Source organism: Musa acuminata, chromosome BXJ3-2 (genome assembly GCF_036884655.1).
Source record: "Musa acuminata AAA Group cultivar baxijiao chromosome BXJ3-2, Cavendish_Baxijiao_AAA, whole genome shotgun sequence".
NCBI classification, from domain to species: domain Eukaryota; kingdom Viridiplantae; phylum Streptophyta; class Magnoliopsida; order Zingiberales; family Musaceae; genus Musa; species Musa acuminata.
The window spans coordinates 27,065,767-27,083,669 of record NC_088350.1 but is presented as its reverse complement, the minus strand read 5'-3'; the positions used below and the strand labels follow the sequence as shown (position 1 = coordinate 27,083,669).

At 42.4% G+C, this 17,903-nt stretch overlaps 3 protein-coding genes and 1 long non-coding RNA gene across 7 annotated transcripts; 1 reads left to right on the top strand and 3 right to left on the bottom strand.

The window, feature by feature from the left end:
- LOC103975901 (mitochondrial import inner membrane translocase subunit TIM23-1) lies at window positions 1-6,288 on the bottom strand. Of its 4 annotated transcripts, XM_065140160.1 has the most exons (3): window positions 5,595-5,729; window positions 668-1,117; window positions 1-567 (listed from the first exon to the last, which is right to left on the bottom strand). In XM_065140160.1, the coding sequence occupies exons 2-3, from the start codon at window positions 1,012-1,014 to the stop codon at window positions 84-86; spliced, it is 831 nt and encodes a 276-aa protein (XP_064996232.1). In that variant the 5' UTR covers window positions 1,015-1,117; window positions 5,595-5,729; the 3' UTR covers window positions 1-83. The 4 variants fall into 4 exon arrangements, with proteins under 4 accessions (XP_064996232.1, XP_064996234.1, XP_064996233.1 ...); XM_065140162.1 differs by lacking the exon at window positions 1-567 and having other exon boundaries at window positions 979-1,117; window positions 5,595-6,288; XM_065140161.1 differs by lacking the exons at window positions 1-567; window positions 668-1,117 and adding an exon at window positions 1,992-2,243 and having other exon boundaries at window positions 5,595-6,288.
- Window positions 6,289-6,927: 639 nt separating this feature from the next.
- LOC135631420 (uncharacterized) lies at window positions 6,928-9,949 on the top strand. Its single transcript, XR_010494385.1, has 3 exons — window positions 6,928-7,113; window positions 8,523-8,680; window positions 9,398-9,949. It is a non-coding gene; the product is annotated as an uncharacterized LOC135631420 (long non-coding RNA).
- LOC135631419 (aluminum-activated malate transporter 10-like) lies at window positions 9,408-11,387 on the bottom strand. The gene is made up of 5 exons (XM_065139079.1): window positions 10,873-11,387; window positions 10,647-10,787; window positions 10,279-10,551; window positions 9,943-10,202; window positions 9,408-9,872 (listed from the first exon to the last, which is right to left on the bottom strand). The coding sequence occupies exons 1-5, from the start codon at window positions 11,210-11,212 to the stop codon at window positions 9,408-9,410; spliced, it is 1,479 nt and encodes a 492-aa protein (XP_064995151.1). The 5' UTR covers window positions 11,213-11,387.
- A 3,771-nt stretch (window positions 11,388-15,158) lies between these two features.
- Window positions 15,159-16,997, bottom strand: LOC135631229 (dof zinc finger protein 1-like). Its single transcript, XM_065138716.1, has 2 exons — window positions 16,763-16,997; window positions 15,159-16,270 (listed from the first exon to the last, which is right to left on the bottom strand). Exons 1-2 carry the CDS (start codon window positions 16,979-16,981, stop codon window positions 15,362-15,364), a joined length of 1,128 nt encoding a protein of 375 aa, XP_064994788.1. The 5' UTR covers window positions 16,982-16,997; the 3' UTR covers window positions 15,159-15,361.
- Between the last annotated feature and the right edge of the window lie 906 nt (window positions 16,998-17,903).

Below are 17,903 nucleotides of genomic sequence, written 5' to 3'. Positions count from 1 at the left end.
TGAGATGAACACTATTATAATCCATTTATTCCGAGAAGGCGTGTCCGCTGGAGAAAAATAGAACAAAGAACACACAGTTTTCATCACCAGTAGAAAAATCCCGTCTGCTGTTCCGATTCATCCGTTTCGTATCCATAATCATCGAGCAGTTTGGAACCCTCGTGTTCGAATCTGGTGATCCTTGATGCCAATCTTAGGACCTCGTCGTCTGCCTGAAACCCGAGGCAATCCCTCACGATCAGTCTCTCTAGCTTTCTGCAGCCGCTTATGATCACCACCAGCTCATCCTTGGTCAAGTAGGATTTGCTGAGCTCCAAGTACTTCAGGTGCGGCAGACGATCCACGATGGCCTTGGCGTCTTCCTTGTCGATCAGACCGCGCACCTTGAGCCGGGAGAATTTGGTACAGTAGCGGCCGATCTCGGCGATCACTCGCAGGAACGAGGAGGGTTTGGTCTCCATCTCGAGCTGCTCCAGATCTCTCCAACTTCCGACGAGATCCGGGATGCGGAGGTCATCCTCTACCATCAAGTTATCAGGCAAAGCAAGAGACTTTAACCGTGGGCATCTGAGAATTTGGAGGAAGGGGAAGAGGATGTTCATTGAACACGGCGGACATGGGTGACGACGAGGGCAGAAGGAGAAAGAGGGACCATACTTGCACTCACTTGATGGAGACGTAGACCAGGTCTTGGATGGATGCGCCGAAGGACAAGGGAAAGATGAGCTTCTCCGCGGATCCGCGACTGCGGTCGACCACGAGCCGCATGAAGTGGGAGAAGGAGAGGGTCTTGAGGCGGTAGAGGGACGTGAAGCTCCGGCTGAAGGGGCTCCAGGGCATGAAGTCGAGGGAGCGGAAGTCGAGGAGCCTCCAGCAGGAGGGATCCAGGGAGGCGCGCCACCAGCACTTGCAGACGAAGGGCACCGAGAGGGTGAGGTCGTCGAGGGCGAGCCGGCGGAAGATATTGACCAGGCAGTCCACCTGCATCTCCTCCCACCTTCTGCCGGCTTCCATGTTGAGCCCTGAGCTCTGGGTTTGGCCACTCGCAGCGGCGTGGGATGGTGGCCAGGGATTGACATTGCCGACGAGACGTCCTCTTCCAAATGGTCCCCACCATCTGTCGAATTTCGATCCAAGTGAAATAATGTTATCAAACTGGAAACTGTGAGGACCACGCGGAGACAGCGTAGCGACCAACCCCGAGTTCCTGTCTTGGGACAAGAAACTTGAAATAAAATCGAATGCATTTGGAAGTACGTGTGAAACATGAGATTCTTTTCCATCCACCGGTCGGTGTGCAAATAAAATAATCGAACTGCCCCATCACTGAATTATACGGATAAGAGAGAGATTATTTGCCCCTAACCTTTCTCTATTCGACCGTCTGAATTCTATTTGAATATTTTTCCCATTTTTCGAACTAATTATATTTTAATTTTCAAATAAATAAAAACATTTCGTTCATATATTTATTGCGAGTGTTGTTCCAAAACAATGAGTCAAACACGGTCAAACACCATTTCCAAACACCCACTTACTGCCTTCTGATGTGATAATATCATCATCGTGACATCTTCACACGAATTATCAATAAAAGAATATAACATCAACTATTCTTGCCTTTGTAAACTTGTGAATGCTTGATTGATGCCTCACGGCATTTCATCAAGCACCGGTAGGTGTACTCTTAAGAAACTCGAGCCTCTGCTAACTATATACAATTGCGCCCAAAGAAACCAAGAAAACAAAATAAAAGCCTTGATCTAACGCCCCCAGTTAAATCTCGGAGATACCACAGTGCATGTTCGCTAGTTCGCATCCCCGTCAATAATAGACCCACATCGGAAGATCTCACCTGCTCCTTCGGCGGTCCAATTACCATTGGCATAGTCATGTTGATGACACAGGATCCCACTCAAAAGAACTACTGGCCACCGACACCGACCACCTAAACCATGCCAACGTCAAAAGGTCGCAAAGAGTATGCATGCTTGCGAAGAACGTGCTACCACTGAAATCTAAAAGGGACATCAGATGCCTTTTAGAATGTATGAATAACTTAACATGATACAATTCTTTCCTTCGAATCCCTTTCATGCAAAGCTTTTCTTAAAATATCATCACTACGACATCTTCCATGTGGTTCTAATAAAAAGACATCCAACCAGACTCAAGTAGGTGACAACCGATCCAATTGTCTCCAACCCCACAACTCATCTGGTTCAGAATATAACGCAAGTTTCCTACAGCAAAGATAGACCACAAATGTCTGTAATTCTACCTAAGTGAAAACACAACGCGTGGCACAGTAATATACATGGAAAGGAAAAAGGACTGTACAAGAACAATGAACTAAGCTTGCTCACCAATCATAATATATAGCTAGTCTATTGCTTATGTAGAACCTCTTTATTCTAAAGAACAACCAGACAGACCAATAATGAAAAGATATCAACTGCTATATTGTTGCTTATGTTGATGGAGATAATGTATGTCGACAACAGGGTAGAATCAGTAAAAGACTAGAAGATTTAAAGATCAAACCAACTAAATTGCTTAGCAACCATATAGCAAGATTATCAAATCTCCCTTCGGTAAATACTCGAAAAAAACCTGAATTATAATAAAACTAAGTTTAAATACTATGGCCATAAAGGATGAATATTAAATATAAAATAATAGAACCACAATCATGCTGTCAATGTGCAAAAGAAGAAGCTTAGCTCATCACTATTTAGACAGTTCAATTACAAAAGATGAAAGTAACACAGACTTAAAATGCATCAGTGAAAATCAAGGTGTAAGTCAATAGAAAATGATCATCAGATTTGAAGTTTAGTATTTTCGTGTTGAACCCTATCATGCATGTTTTAACTCGTTTCCTTCTAATCAAACCATCTAAAACAATTTCTCCCTTTGAGCAGTCAAAAGTAATTGTAATATGCCATGTTTCAATCGCACAGTTTGCTGTCCATACTACTGTTGTACCAATTGATAAGGTTATTGTAAACATGACAAGTCATAATCTTCACTCTATGGCGATATCAGTAACTACAAATAAGAGTAATCAGAGATCTTTTTACTACCAATGATGTTCAGTTATGCCTCCCTCTACCTCTTCTCATACTGTTAACCTTAATCAACTCATCTCGTTTAAAAGAGATTCTATGATCTTTTTCTGGGCCTGTTCATCCCATCTCAAACAATTTTCCTCATCTTATTTCTTTGCTCATGAATATAAACATTTTTTTCCCTATCTTTCAAATAGCTGTTACGCCACTCACAATTCACATAATTGTCGAAAATAAAACTGAAGAAATGCAAGCAGTTATCCCTACAGTAATGTTTCTCTACTTTCACAGGTACACGAGTACCTCCTGACCTTTGACCCTAAACGTAACTGTTACCACAAGAAAAAAAATTAAAAACAGAAGCAATCTCCATCCAAGTTCAACATTTGAACATAACAAAGAACACAAAATCTCTCCAAACCGCACCCCCCCCCCCTCTTTATCCCACATTAATTCCAGCCAAAAATTAGTGCCAGTCTGTCAATCACATAGGATTCTGAAATTCCATCCTCATCATCATTTGAGATCTCCATCATCTCTATCTCTTAAAGTGTGTTAGAAGCTTTCTTAATTCTTTCAACAGTAATTGAGGGTTACATGTCTCTGACGGTGTAAAGAAAACCAAAGGTTCTTCTTGTTTTACTTCATAACATGTTTTGCGTCTCCTAATGAGATAGACCATATAGGAGTTTGTTGTGTACCCACACAAGGAATTTTGATCATCATATGAGATGAGTTCCCAATATTAATCAAGAAAAGTAATTGTTAGGTCATCATCCATTCAGAAACATTACAGATCACCATAAAGTATAAGCGCCAAAGAAAAAACTCTCGGATGGAAAGTTAGAAGAGAACATGCAGCATTATGAAACCACACTCTGTACACAAGATTTATCAATATTAAGAAAACATTATATATGGTTGTTTAATCCTAACTAGTCATCAGAAAAGAGAAAAAATAACAATATATAACATGTGCCTAGATTAAAGGGTTTTGCTTGACAGCTGATGGGGTAAATCTATAGGTTTTTGCTCAGTCTCCAACACACCATATGACAAGAGAGCATATAGCACGTCTAAATATGATACTATGTATGTTTATACAACATAGCCCTTATCATTATATTATTTTAGAACATAGTATTAGCAAAACAAGTTATTTAAAATGAGATTGGAAAACTAGAAATAAGTAATCTCATCATTAGCTAATAACTAATAACTGACTTTGCTCAAAGTTACGTTACTTACTATGTGCACTGCTTTCTTTAGTTTTCATTTCTTATTAAGTAGTTTCAACATATTATAGTGTTAACTAAAACTAGTAGTACAATGCATTTTCTGATTGTGTAATTGTATCAGAGTTGCTAAGAGGGAAGGGATGTGGGAAAGAATGCATGAGCAAGAGGTAAAATATATTAAAGAAAAAGAACGGCCAACGTGGGAAGAGGAAACTTAAATATCAGAGAAATGTGGTAATTAGCTAAAAATGTTAAAAATCCTTATATAAAATGGTGAAGTTGCTGATGTGCCTCCTAACAGGTAGATTTTGCAGCCAAAGAATCTAGAGAAGAAACTATGTTCTGTTGCTAACAATTCCATGATAATAATTGTCAATACAGTAGTAAGATAAAATTGAAAAAACAATGCCATAATGTAAGATGATTCTTCGTCTCTCATGGAACCTAACAAAATGATGATGTAAAAAACCCACAAAAGCTCCAGGTTAGCAGTCTCAATACCATCTTCCAGAATTCAAGAACAATGTGAATCTGGTTACCTTCCAACTAGATAAGTAGCAACACTGGAAAGGAATAAAATATATGCACTAACTAGGACATCATCCAGATGCGAAAAATGTACCTAGAAATCCTCTAACACAATCGAAAAGCCTCCAACCAATTCTAATAAAAACTAAGAAAAAAAAAGCTTCCAAAAAGTACAAGAATTTTGCCCAGTCTATAGAATTCATTTATTCAAAAGGAAATCCAACTTCATGGTATTGTCATAAACGATGCAAAGCTATTCATGCACCATACATGATAGCCTTGCCATCTGTCTATTCCCTAGTTATGAACAAAAGATTTGGTTTAGAAATTTTTTTTGGACTTCATCAGAAACAAACACCAACAGAACTAACTCAGAGAAGGCAAATTCAGACAAAGAACCCACAACAGCATAATACAAAAGAAAATTATTAGAAGGATCCTAATACACAGATGCAAAGCCCGAACAATTAATTTTCAAATAGTATCCTTACCACAAACAAATGGCACAGGATTATCTTGATGAGCTCCCGACTCACAGACGATGAATCCAAAATATGATAACTTACACATCCTAATACACCAAACAGTAACCTATGAAATCAATTGTTTCTATAAGCTTATTGCAACAAATCGTTCTTGACCCTCCGGTCATTCCACCTTACATGTTAAGGTCAAAAATTGGTATATCAATAACATAGACTCATTAATCATTTATGAATAGAAAACGAAAGGATCAAAGTAAGGGAAGAGCTCGAACCCTAGATTGGCACGTATCTCTTCATAATCTGCTTCCCCGCGACAGCAGCTCCAACCATCAATCCTCCGATAGCGCCGGCAACCGCCGCCGACCGCGGCCCGTTGGCGGCCTTGAACAGGGCCCCGGTACCGAGCCCGGCGACGACGCTGTTGACCCAGTCGTCCTTATCCCTCGCGGCGACCATCCCGCTCTCAAGCCCGGCGTACAAGAGGCCGATGACGCCGAAGCGGTTGCCGATCCGGCGGCCGTCCTGGCCGCAGGAGTTGAGGATGCGGTTGATGCGGATCTTCGTGGTATCCCCGGGCTCCGCAGATCGGAGGGCATGGCGGATGCCGAGGGAGGCGCCGGAAGCAGACCCGGCGAGGTATCCGATGCCGGTGTAGTAGGTGAGGTTCTCGCCCCAGGAGCGGCGCTCGGCGAGGGATTCTTCCTGGAAGAGAAACTCCGGGGACGTGGGGAGGTCGTAGAGGGTGCGGTGGGGGATCTGAAGATCGTGGTAGGGGTTGTAAAGCCGCCGTCCGCTCGAATCCTGTCTGCGATCGGCGTCATCTCCCCCATAGGTCCTCGGATCGGCCATCTGAGCCCGTTCTATTTCTAGGGTTTCGGTGGATTTCTAGGTAGAGTAGGAGCTTCTCGTGACGTCGCCGGGGGACAAAGGCAACGGAACGGCGGCGAGAAGGGAGGGCTTTGGCTCTTCTATTTGGAGTCGGCTTTATTGGAATTTTACGGAAAGCACCCTGTTGAATTTGGACTTTAGTCCTCGGAAATATCTGCCTTTGTTCCGTCAACCCTTCTGGAATCCTCCCACGTGAGTGTTTGTATTATTAGATTAATATTTTAACTATATATCATAAAAAAATTTACTATTTCAAGCTCTTAAACTTTAATGAGTTTAGCATATTATCACCATGTAATGTTTTATGTATATACTAGAGAAACTAAAATAAAAATTTATATTTAAAATATTAATTTTGTGGTGATATGTCAATTTCACCTATTAAAAAATCATCCAATATATTTTTAAATTACATTTAATATATTTTTATAATTAAAATATCATTTACCGAATTTTTTTTTAAAATATTATTTAATATATTTTTTACACCTAAAAATCTATATATGATTTGTTTGATCTACTTATCAAAAATTGATAATTCGAACCTCATTCAATATATTTTATCGAACTCATTTATGATCTAAAATCAAGAAATTGAAATCTAATCCGAGATTATTTGAAGACATTGATTAGTTTAACCAATAAAAAATTCAACCTTCATAGCTTATATCCTTTATAAAAAGAAGAAAAAAACGTGAATGTAAGAATACGGGCATACAAAAACTACGACTCTTCCCCCTTCGTCTTGGCCACACGAATGTCCTACGTCGCATCTGATAAATAAGCTTGTTTGCTCGTGTCATCGCAATCCAAAGTGTCCAACTTCTTCGACGAGGAGATTTATATGGAGAACACAACAGGTTCAAAGACTTCCCTACGACGGCATCTCTCTCCCTGTCGCTGGTAATTGCTTTTGCTTCTCAAAATCCTGAGGGTTCCATCTTCTAAATCAAAAAAGTTGCTTCTCAAGTTCCAAAATTATGCTGGGAAGAATATTCGTACATATGCGCTGCTTGATGCGTCGGAAACTTCTCTATCTTTCTTGCATATTACTTGCTTGCGGAAATGCCGATGTTAATGTTTGAACAAACGGATTCTTCCAGTGTATGCAATGTCATGTCGACAATAGTTCTATATTTGTTTGTTACTATTGCCTGGTAAGATGTAGATCAAAGCAGATCATTTATCTTCTTAAAAGGACCATCCTGGAACTGATTCTGGTTGTAGCTCACGGAGGGCATCTGTAGGAAACTACACCGAGGCTGGCTGATGTAACTATGGGTTTCGGTAAGTCCTAGGAATCTTCACATCTGATGCCAATATGTGATTATTATTGTTGGAAAAAGATTAGCATATTAAATTGAGTTGGTGAAAAAACTGGATGATGGAAAAACATAAGACTTGACCAACGTTGACCGAAGTCAACCAGTCAACTTCCTCCTCTTCTTCTCTGCCGTTGCTGCCACAAGCCAATTGGCAGGTGACTTGGTCAACTACCCTAAATGATTCACCCAAATCCGACTCAATTTGAGTCAGTTCTCACAATTATAGGATTTGACACTGTTTCTGTTTCAATCTTAGAGGCAGGTAAGCACTCTTGTGCACCCATAGGAAGATTTATTTGGTTAGAATTTAGCTGCGAAATAAGTTGATAGTTGACCTTGCAATAGCTTGAAATACTCTACTAAGTTGTCAGCTTCATTTATGTTAGCATCCTCAGAGAGAGGAGGATAGCGAGCTTACATGACTAACATTACAAAGTGAAAACTTAATTCTGTGTTATCATGGACACTATCACTTTGAACACTGTTTTCACATTCCAACTAATTCAGAGGTTAAAACGTTTAAACCTTTTCACGAGGCACTTTGTATTAGTTTTTCATCAATATCACTAATGTAATTATGCTGTTGATCTGTATTCTTCGGTGTCCTATATGATTTATGCCATTCAGAAGGAAGCAAAATACAGTAACATTCTTCATGGCCATCATAGATATTTCAGTTCAAACTCAATGTTTCAATATTCTAAGAGAATTACAACCACAAGAACGTATCATGTGTGCCAACTATTTGGACTGAGCTTTTCCCACCATTGAGTTCGGTTGCTGGCAAAATAACTAGTCAAATTAAGAACCATCTATGTTTTTTCTTATTATTTCTAATATAGTCTTCCTTTACCATTCTACAATTTTTGATCCAGAATTATAGATAGAATCTACACAAGTTTATTGTGTTTTTGTCTTCTTTACAACTTGAAAGCATTACATGATAATGTTGGTACTCTCACTGGTCTCTTATTGCCTCTGGTACAGCAACCTTTCCGATATGTCATAATGGAGAGGGATTCGTCAGGCAAATACAAATCTGATCTCCTGATGAACCAATAACAACATTTCACGAGTGCTGTAATGAGAATCATCAGCATGAATGGTGAGATGGCTGAGATATCAGATTTCATTCTTTCTACTTGGTAAGTACTTACGGTGGAGGAAGTTCCATATGTTTTGTTAATTTTCTGTAGTGTGCCTTGCAGCTTGAATTTGAGAAAAAGGACACCATGATAAGATTTCATAATCCCATATATCAACCTTAGGAATTTATCAAAAATCAAACTTTTATGTGATATGGGCTCGTAGAATGTGTTATGCTTAGTATATGTTTTCAAAAGAACAATTTGCCAAGAACCAAGTCAACCCCTTTAATGTTTGACTTATAGATTGTGGGTATTTGGTTGATTTCATATCAGATCAGAGACTGCCAGATTGATAGATGGATTGCCAGATTCGAAACACAATATCATAGTTAGACTTGTTAGTCATCATCAAATTGCCTGCCACATCGAGTGAATAGGTAGAGATAAATATCTTAAATTAAATGGCTGATTTATTTGCATGTTTTATTGCTACAGTGAAGCTGCCAACTTGTTCCTTTACTTTACCAAGTGCTTTGCACGTTATACTGCAATAACCTTTCCAGCATGCAACTAAAAAAAAATCTGCACCTCAAGTGCTGAGTATATTATTCCATCAGAAAAAGAAAAAAAAATAAGGTCATTGTGCAGCCTGACCAACTTGACCTTTATTTTCTCTGAACTATGGGCAATATAATTAATTCTATGAACTTTATTGATCCATCTCCATGCCATGTAATTAAGCATTAAGCATTTTCTCCTCTTGTTGTCCTTTAGATTGCTGCTGCTAGACCTCTTGAGACGGCTTCACGGATTCTTCATCTCGAGGAACTACAGATGAAGAAGGCTTCTTGTGGTCGATGGGCTCAAAGCACGCAAGTGTGGCTAACGTGCCCACGGCATCGACGACTCCTCCGACCCTCTCCGACACCTCTATCAGTAACGATGCTGCTGTGAAGAGAGGCATGACTTCCATTAACGAAATCGTCGTTGCTGGAACACAATGCCTCTTCTCTATAGTTGCTGCTTCTGCTGCTGCTGCTGCTGGTGACTGTGTTAATTGTTTGGGAAGTGATCGCAAGGCAACTTGGAGCTCCTCCACTGCATCATTCATCTCTCCTACTAAAACTTGAATGCTTCGCGACTCCTTCATCGACTTGACGGAGCTCGATATCTCCTTCAAAACCTTCGATGAACCCAAACTCAACCTCATGCAGACATCACGTAGATGACGCTTCATGTGCTCTGGTGCCTGTAATAAGTCGGAGTTTAGAGTCTTGGATGACATATGAAGCTTTCCTATTTGAAGTGGCAATGCGAACCTGGATCTCTGAGTTGATGCAACCATTGAGGGCTTCCATGCAGTAGGCACAGTACCGCATGGCGGCTCCAACTTTGAGGTATTGGCTCCATGGATGCTTGAAGCCAAATTTGCCATGCCCAGGTTCCCATCTTGCAAGATTGGCCTGTGAATCTTCAGATGCTTTGGAATTCAGGACGTTCTTATATCCCTGTGACCTTTGAGAGTACGACACCTCTCCTTCAACCTTCTTATCCTTCATGAAGTAGTCTTCCACTAAACCTGTGCGATTGGAAAAGAAGCAATTAATTCTCCACGTCTTACTAAGCTGTCATGATCTTTTTGAGAGAGGACGTACCCTCTAATGAATCAGCGAGCTTATCCATGTTACGGGAAACCAGGAGGTGAAGCTCTTGGCCAGCCCACACGGGACGAACAAGAACGCAAACAACGAGACATATGGCGATACCGATGGCGATGGTGCAGATACGCACCTGTGCCAATCGGAGCAGTTCATCCACACGATATCCAGATACAGCCACCAAGCTGAAGGTGAGGATAAATATGGTGATTCCGTAGTCGAACCGTGCTTTTATGTTGGGTATGAATCGAGAGAACGTAGCAGCCGAAGCTGAATGCAACAAAGAATCAATCCATGAGCAAAAAGATTACGAAAAATGATTCAAAATAAGAAGAATTCCATGTATAATCCTCAAAATGTCATACCTAGGAGAAAGACGGAAGAACTCAGAATAATAGGCTCCATTTTTTCTCCGGATTTACTTGCAATCCAATGGATGCCCACCGCAAGAGTGCCGGCTGTCGATGTTGCTACAGCTCTGTTAATTCCTTTGTACAAGCAGCCACCTGCACATGAATGATGGATAGGGTTCATAAAATTGTTGTATATGCGTATAGTTTCAAGGTCATCATAGGTTTATAGTTTACTCACCAACGGTGAATTCAAAGACCACCACCACTGTCATCACTGCCCACAGAGCGCATCCTCCAACGCCGTCGTACAATGGCCTGGTGTAGTAGAAGAGTGAGACCAACGTTAGTGCGATCCCGACTTTGACACCATGGATGACCTTGCGAGGATCATCAGCTCCGATCTTCCCAGCTTTCTTCCCGAAGCTCGTCACCTTCGATACCACCGTCATCACAAGCTGGATCAACCAAGTTCGTGCCCTGTGAATCCATTTGGATTCCAACTCCATTTCCGCCGCGGATCCTTCAGGGACACTTACCCGCCATTCCAAACCACCCTGTGCTTCTTTCTCGGTAGCCATCGTTGCTTCCCTATCCCCGAGGACCGGAGAGAAGGATGGAGCCCGGAGAGTGAGAGACTGAACCCTATTGTATTCGAATGAAGGCGCAAAGCTGGGGTGATCGAGGTTGATGAGGATGAGTTTGGAAGCAAAGAGCAAGAAATGTGTGCTTCGTTGTCTTGTCGTGGCAGGAGATTGATTGGAAGCTTATATAAGAAGCAATGGCGCCTATAAAATGATGGTAATGGGGCTACGTAAGGGAGCAAAGGATGTTGTTGGAGAGAGTGGAAGAACCAACCTCACACACACACAATTGCTTTATAACATCACTTGGGTTATCTCTTTGTAGTATACAAATCTGAGAGTGCGATGTGCAATTTTCCGTAGATTTTGTTCTACCACATAGAATCTTTGGCTTTGGCCACTATGGTATGGAGTGCCACCTTAATTTGAGACTGTGGCATGTACGAAATGAAATACTCACAGGATTCAAGAGGTTATGTAGAAATCTACATGCAGCATGTTCATGAAATTGTGTTTCCTCACTACTCATCAGAATAATTAATGTAATGCATTATCAGGATAAACCAGGCTATAAACATATATATGCAGCAGCTTATAGAAGTTTATGTGGATTAATGTTTCATATATAAAGCAGCTGCAAAAAGGATTCAAAATGCCAATCCTAGCTGTCATCCATATGGATCATCCATCCTCTGACCAAACAAAATATTCATGGTGCAGTCTAAAAGAATATGATAAGCATTTGGATCACCCCGAGGTTGGTTCAGGGAAAAGACAAACCCAAGTTGGAGTGCTGGTGGGATTTGGTTGTACGCCTCTTTGCAGCTTGCCAAATCCTGTCCTTCAAATCCAGTGTTTGACATCCCAGGTTGGTCCAGTATCCAGGAGTCGTGTCTCAAAAGAATTTTCTTCCCCAGGAGATTACAATTCAGCGCAAGACACAAAAATTACAGATTGATTGATGGTCAACAAGATCCTCTCAAGCTTTTTATGCCTTGCCAAGTGTGCTTTTGACACTTTAAAGCTTCAGAAGTTTGTATAGGATCATCAAAACCTCTTCCCGATTCATCAGGCCTCATACCAATTCATTCGTCGCAGGCATATCGTATGCCAGACTAGGTAGAATTATTCTGCACAAAAAGGTTACAGGAGAAGTGATTAAGATTACAAGACGATGATCGAACTTATGTTTGACAGCTCGAGCGATAAGCATAAATGCATCATCATGGATCTCAAAGGAAGCACTACAGTTCTGCACGCACGCATGCAGTACCTAACAAGAACCTAATCGACTGACCAACTTTGCTAGATGACAACATACCCATAGGCCAATCGGATCATTCTCGCTTACCATTCACTTGACAGACCTTTATCACGAACAGAAACTTTATCCCTAGTGATAGGATTCGACGGTCGCCGTACGAGATCATTCCATGATGACGAACAATGATATTTTTTTGTCCCCTGAAAACGACGCCCACAGGAGACATGACCGGAGGCGCAGCGCACCAACCAGGTTTTCAGGTTTCATCTTCCCCACCTTGTATCCACACTTTCTTCTCAGGGTAGAATTAGGTCAGTTCTAAGACGATAAGGTGTTACCTTAATGGTTGGTGCATGGAAAAGGGGCAAAGCTCATCTTTAGGTTTGGTAAATGTTCTCGCTTTATCTGAGAACCTAACTCGGCTATCAGCTAAGAAGGAAGACTGAGTTAATATTGGTTTCCCAAACGCTTTCTGAGAACGTGAAAGCGTCACTCGTTTCATGCTCGTAGTTGTCGACCATTACATGCATACAGCACTGCAACTTTTAAGATCGATGGGCTGCTGCATGAGCTCAGAAAGCTCTCTTTACTGATGATTAACTTAAGGGGTAGATACTATTAGGTGGCCTCTTACTAGCCACTAATGAGGTACGTCAACAGGGACGTGCCAGATGATGTGTCAAATGATTGATGAAGCAGATACTGCAGGAGGTCGGGTGTCGATTAGATTTTCTACTGTGTATAAGTCATCATGCATTTTCCAGATGAGAATTTTGCCAAGATTGAAGAATGATTCGTGGATAATAATTGGAAGTGTAGCCGAAGGGTTAGAAAAGTTGTCCAAAAATATTCTCACTGTCGAAGAAATTTATGAAGAATAATTATTAATTTTTCTTTCTTTGCTTAGATACGATGAGGTCAAACGCATATATCCGGTCAACACAAACCCAAAATTGTCGGTTCCTATTTGTTTCTTCCTCTTCCTGGATGCTCCCCCTCTCATACATCGCTGGTCAACTTCTGTCTTCTTCTCGTCCTTCTTGTGGCCAACAAGTGCTGATGGGACGCCCATGCGTTGCTTCCCCAATGAAAACATCGCATTTAGTGCACTCTACCTCGTGAAGAGTCCCTCCGATGGACGAAGAACATGCCCAACACACGGAGACCTTGCACCTGCTCGATGTGCTTCAGTGCGTGATGACAGATTGGATATGCAACGCTGAGAGGAGACGATGAAGTATTCTTTTGTGTATGCATGACATGATTCTTTCCATATAGAAGTAGGCAATTCGGATCAGTACTGAAGTGCTGCAGGTGAAGGATGAGATTAGAAAATGGATTTCTAGCGGCCATTGTAACAACATCTCAATAACTCCTTTAGCTGTCCAATGATAACGAAAGAAGCCGATCTGATAAATTTTTAGCTGTCCAACATTAGTTAGAAGCAAAACCACAACATAGAATTTCCACATCCACAGTGAAAGATGATGAATATATTACTCAAAGGTTAAGGATGATGATGTGCGTTGATGAAGCCTATGAGAAAGAAAAACAAATACTTCTGCCCTCCAGATTTCTTCAAACATGTAGCATCTACAGGTTTTGCAATCTCCAAGCTCCTAATTAAAAGTAAACGTACGTCGGCATCTTAAATCATACTCAAAAGCATCAAGTTTCTTGTTTACGTACCATTAGGACAATGCATGGCATGTGATATGATATAAGAGTACAGTGGCTGGGCTGTACACGCACCAGTTCAACCCCAAACACTGGTTTTCACATTCTTAAGTTGATCTCAAGCTCGTTAATTATCTATATTATACGTGTAGCAGGGAAAAGAAGGCACAGTATCATAGTCGAAGGATGTAATTCCTCAGCTCCCAACCCTAGGGGAATGTTCATGGGGACCCAACCTCGAGAAGCGAGATGAATGCCTGGGGAAAAGGTGCGTTCTCCCTTTGTTCGAGTAGGAAGCACGTTGAGGGTGTAATCATACATGGGACAGCGGGAATGTGTTGGTGGGTTTAGGAATCATTAGGTGAGAATGGCAGATGAACTGGTTCCCAGCTTTTGTTCCAACGTAGGCATCCTTTCACCATGATCTCATGCTCGATCTCAGGAGGAAAAGCACCTCTTCTGATATTAATAGGAATCCAACGAAGAGCCTAATGCAATATATAATACTACGATGCGAATCAAAGGCAAAAAGAGTATGCTGGTTGTCTGTGCTTTCAAGGCTGGGAGAATCTTGAGTTGGGGTGGTGAGACATGACCGCTGAGGCCTGATAGACGAGAAAGCAAAATAGAAATGGCAGATGGAAGAGCAAACAAAGAAGTGAAACTCATCGAACATTACATAGATATTGCATCTAGTACGACTCTCTTGTTCTCAAAACTTCTCTTTTGATCCATACGATCTTTGCACTAGTCCACAGATTACTATGAGTCGGGCAATGGCTCCATGCTTATGCACATATGAGTGATCTTTTCCGTTTGCCACTTCTCTTTTGGTCCATAGGATCTTTGCAGTAGTCCACAGTTCATATAAAATTGACTTACCATTCTTCTTTCCTTGCCCTTCTTTATGGCCATGCTTGTCCTGCAAAAAGAAAAAGGGGGAAGGAAAAAGGGCCTTCCTATGACCACACAACAGAAATCTACTTTAAGTTGAAGCCAACATGAAATGAAGCTTCAGATGTACTCCACAATGATGAGGATAAGAGAAGCTAAGAGTTGGAAGACAAGTGAACATAAATATGTATCATCCGTTTTCTACTTAGGCCTTAACTACTGCAAACAGCGTGATCGGATCCACCATCATGAATCAAAACACAGTCTCTTGTTAGACACTAAGAAAGCTTTTCTCTCTCTATCTTTTTGTTCTACCATGAGCCTCCTCCTCTTCCTCCTCCTCCAATGATACCATTCCAAAACGCAGGAGGGTCGCTAGCTTGCCCCTTATTCTTCTCAAACTGCTCTGCGAACATGTTTGAAGGGACAGCCGGCTTCACGTCCCCAAAGGGAAACAGCAGCTTACCGCTGGTACTTACCTGCATTCCGGGCAAGCTCCTGCTCTCTCCGGCAGTTCCATCCAAATCGAAATTAAGAGTAGGTGGCCTGAATTCCTGCAATCCGAATCCAGTAGGGTATTCCGGCATCGGCATGAAAGACCCGAGGCCTCTTGTAGTCATCCCACCCCTCAGTAGATCCATGGCAGACAGAGCACCGCTGCTGCTGTTGGCACTGCTGGTTTCCAGGTTGGGGTAGTCATTGTACTCAGGAAGGCCATGCTGTCGGAAGGCCAGACTGAGATCCTGTCTCTCGTAATACTTGGGAGCTTCAGAGCTGGCGGAGAGTGAGATCGATGGAGGGATGAGGTCAGCGGGGAACTTCTTGGAAGTTGAGGCGGTTGTTAATGCTGATGCGATGGAGGAGGTGGACTTTGTGGTGGTGGTGGTCGAGGCGGTGGCGGAGGAGTGGGAGGACCGCTTGTTCTTTCTCGAGCCACCACCCACAGGGACATTCCTTAGGGATCCACCCTCAGTCCAATACCTCCTACAGGTCTTGCAGAAGTACCTGGGCTGGGTGAGGCTGTAGTTGTTGTAGTAGCAGAACTTGGTGTTGGTGGAGTTGCACCGGGGGCAGTTGAGGGCCTGCTCCTTGTGCGACCTTGGCCTCGTACTCTCCGTCAGCTGTGCTCTGGTTCCCGTGCATGTGTTGCTTGCAGCAGTGGCGGTTGTGGCGGAGGGAGCAAAATCCACCATGGGCATCATCATCATCATCCCTACGCCCTGTAGAGCACCAACACCACCAAATCCCCATTTGTACAAACTAAATCAGAGAGGGAGTAGGAGAAAACGGACTTAAACACTCACATATATCAGATCGGAAGGGAAATGGTTGGAGGGAGGAAAAGAAGGAAGAGAAATCACACATTCTGGACAAGAACATATCACTGCTTTACTGCATACGATAAAAGAAAAGCAAGAAACCAGAGATAAAAGAAGAAGAAAAAAGGCAGAAAAGCAAAGTGGTTTGCTGCTTTCAAGAGTAAAAGGGGCGAGGTGACAGAATTAAAAGCTTAAGGACCAAGGAAAGGATGTGAGAGAATGAAAGAAGAGATCTCTTCAAGGGAATCAACGTAAGAAAAAGAAGCTGTGCATCAATCTCGAGCCTCGACCCTAAAAAAGCACAGCAGATCCACACCGATCCACCGGAGAAATTTACGATCGGTAGGTACATGGATCCAAAATAAGTTTCATCAAAGTTTGGGCAATCTTTACCTGAGGCCACTGGGTAGTATCCATGCAAAGCTCCACAGATGATCCAAGACACCAAAGAACAACAGGGAGGAGAGGAGGAAGAAGACCTAACACGAGGACTGGGACGTGGCTGCTGGTGCTCAAAAGAGAGAAATGGTGGTGGGTGATTCTTCTGTGACACATTAAACTAGCCATTTTGTCCATTGCTGCCTGGACGCGCATACAGTGCGAGTCAACCATCGCGCAAGGGAATGTGTACACGTGAAGCAAAGGAAGGACGAATCAGGAGCGTCACACGTGTGGCGTAGGGCGACCGGATCGTGGATTCGAGGGAGAGTGGACGCGTGCGACGCCATAATGGAAGACAAGCTGGTCGAGCCCCACTTTGTGCGCGCATGAAGAGAAGAGATCCAAGGTGGCGGATGAAGGCCTCGCCTTCGATCGCCATTGTGGAGGGGAGCATAGATGGATAGCGATGGGGAATAGCTTTAGGTGTTTCATCAAATTCCTTTTACATCTGAGGAGCAAAAAGACCCGTTTGTTTGACTGTACATTAATTCCTGGTACTGCATTGGAATCTTCCAAAGGTATTTGCTGGCGACTTTGAACGCAGATTGAAGGGTGTGGAGGAAAGTGGGGAAGACATTAACGTGTGCAGAGGAAGCTTTGTTTACTACCTTCGAATTTGAATGGCGTTGGAGATCGATCGACGCTGTCATGGCCTCGAGTGAAGCAGATTTAGACGTCTTTCCAAGCTCCATGACCGGCATATCATTGGTAAGGATGATACGAGCATGCACCTCTCTCTCTCTCTCTCTCTCTCTCGAGCTGCTCTAATGGCTTCCTCAATGGTCCCTGTCACAGGATTAGGAATCAGCACATGCATGCATCAGCAAAGGAGACTGCTTTCCAAGCGCTACTGAAACCTTTTTGCATGGTGCATGCATGTGTGAGACAGTGAAGAATGGAAATGTCGCCTACGATTCAAAAGGTTAATTAACATTACATATATAGCATATATAACATTCTTGAAGAGTGCAAAGCTTATCAAGCAAATATTTATTCCAAGTAGGGAGAGCTTGTTTCAACAGAAGTTGACCTCACTCTCCATCTTGTGTCACCTTCTTCTTCCCCACTACCACTTCAGCCTGCCTGAAACCCA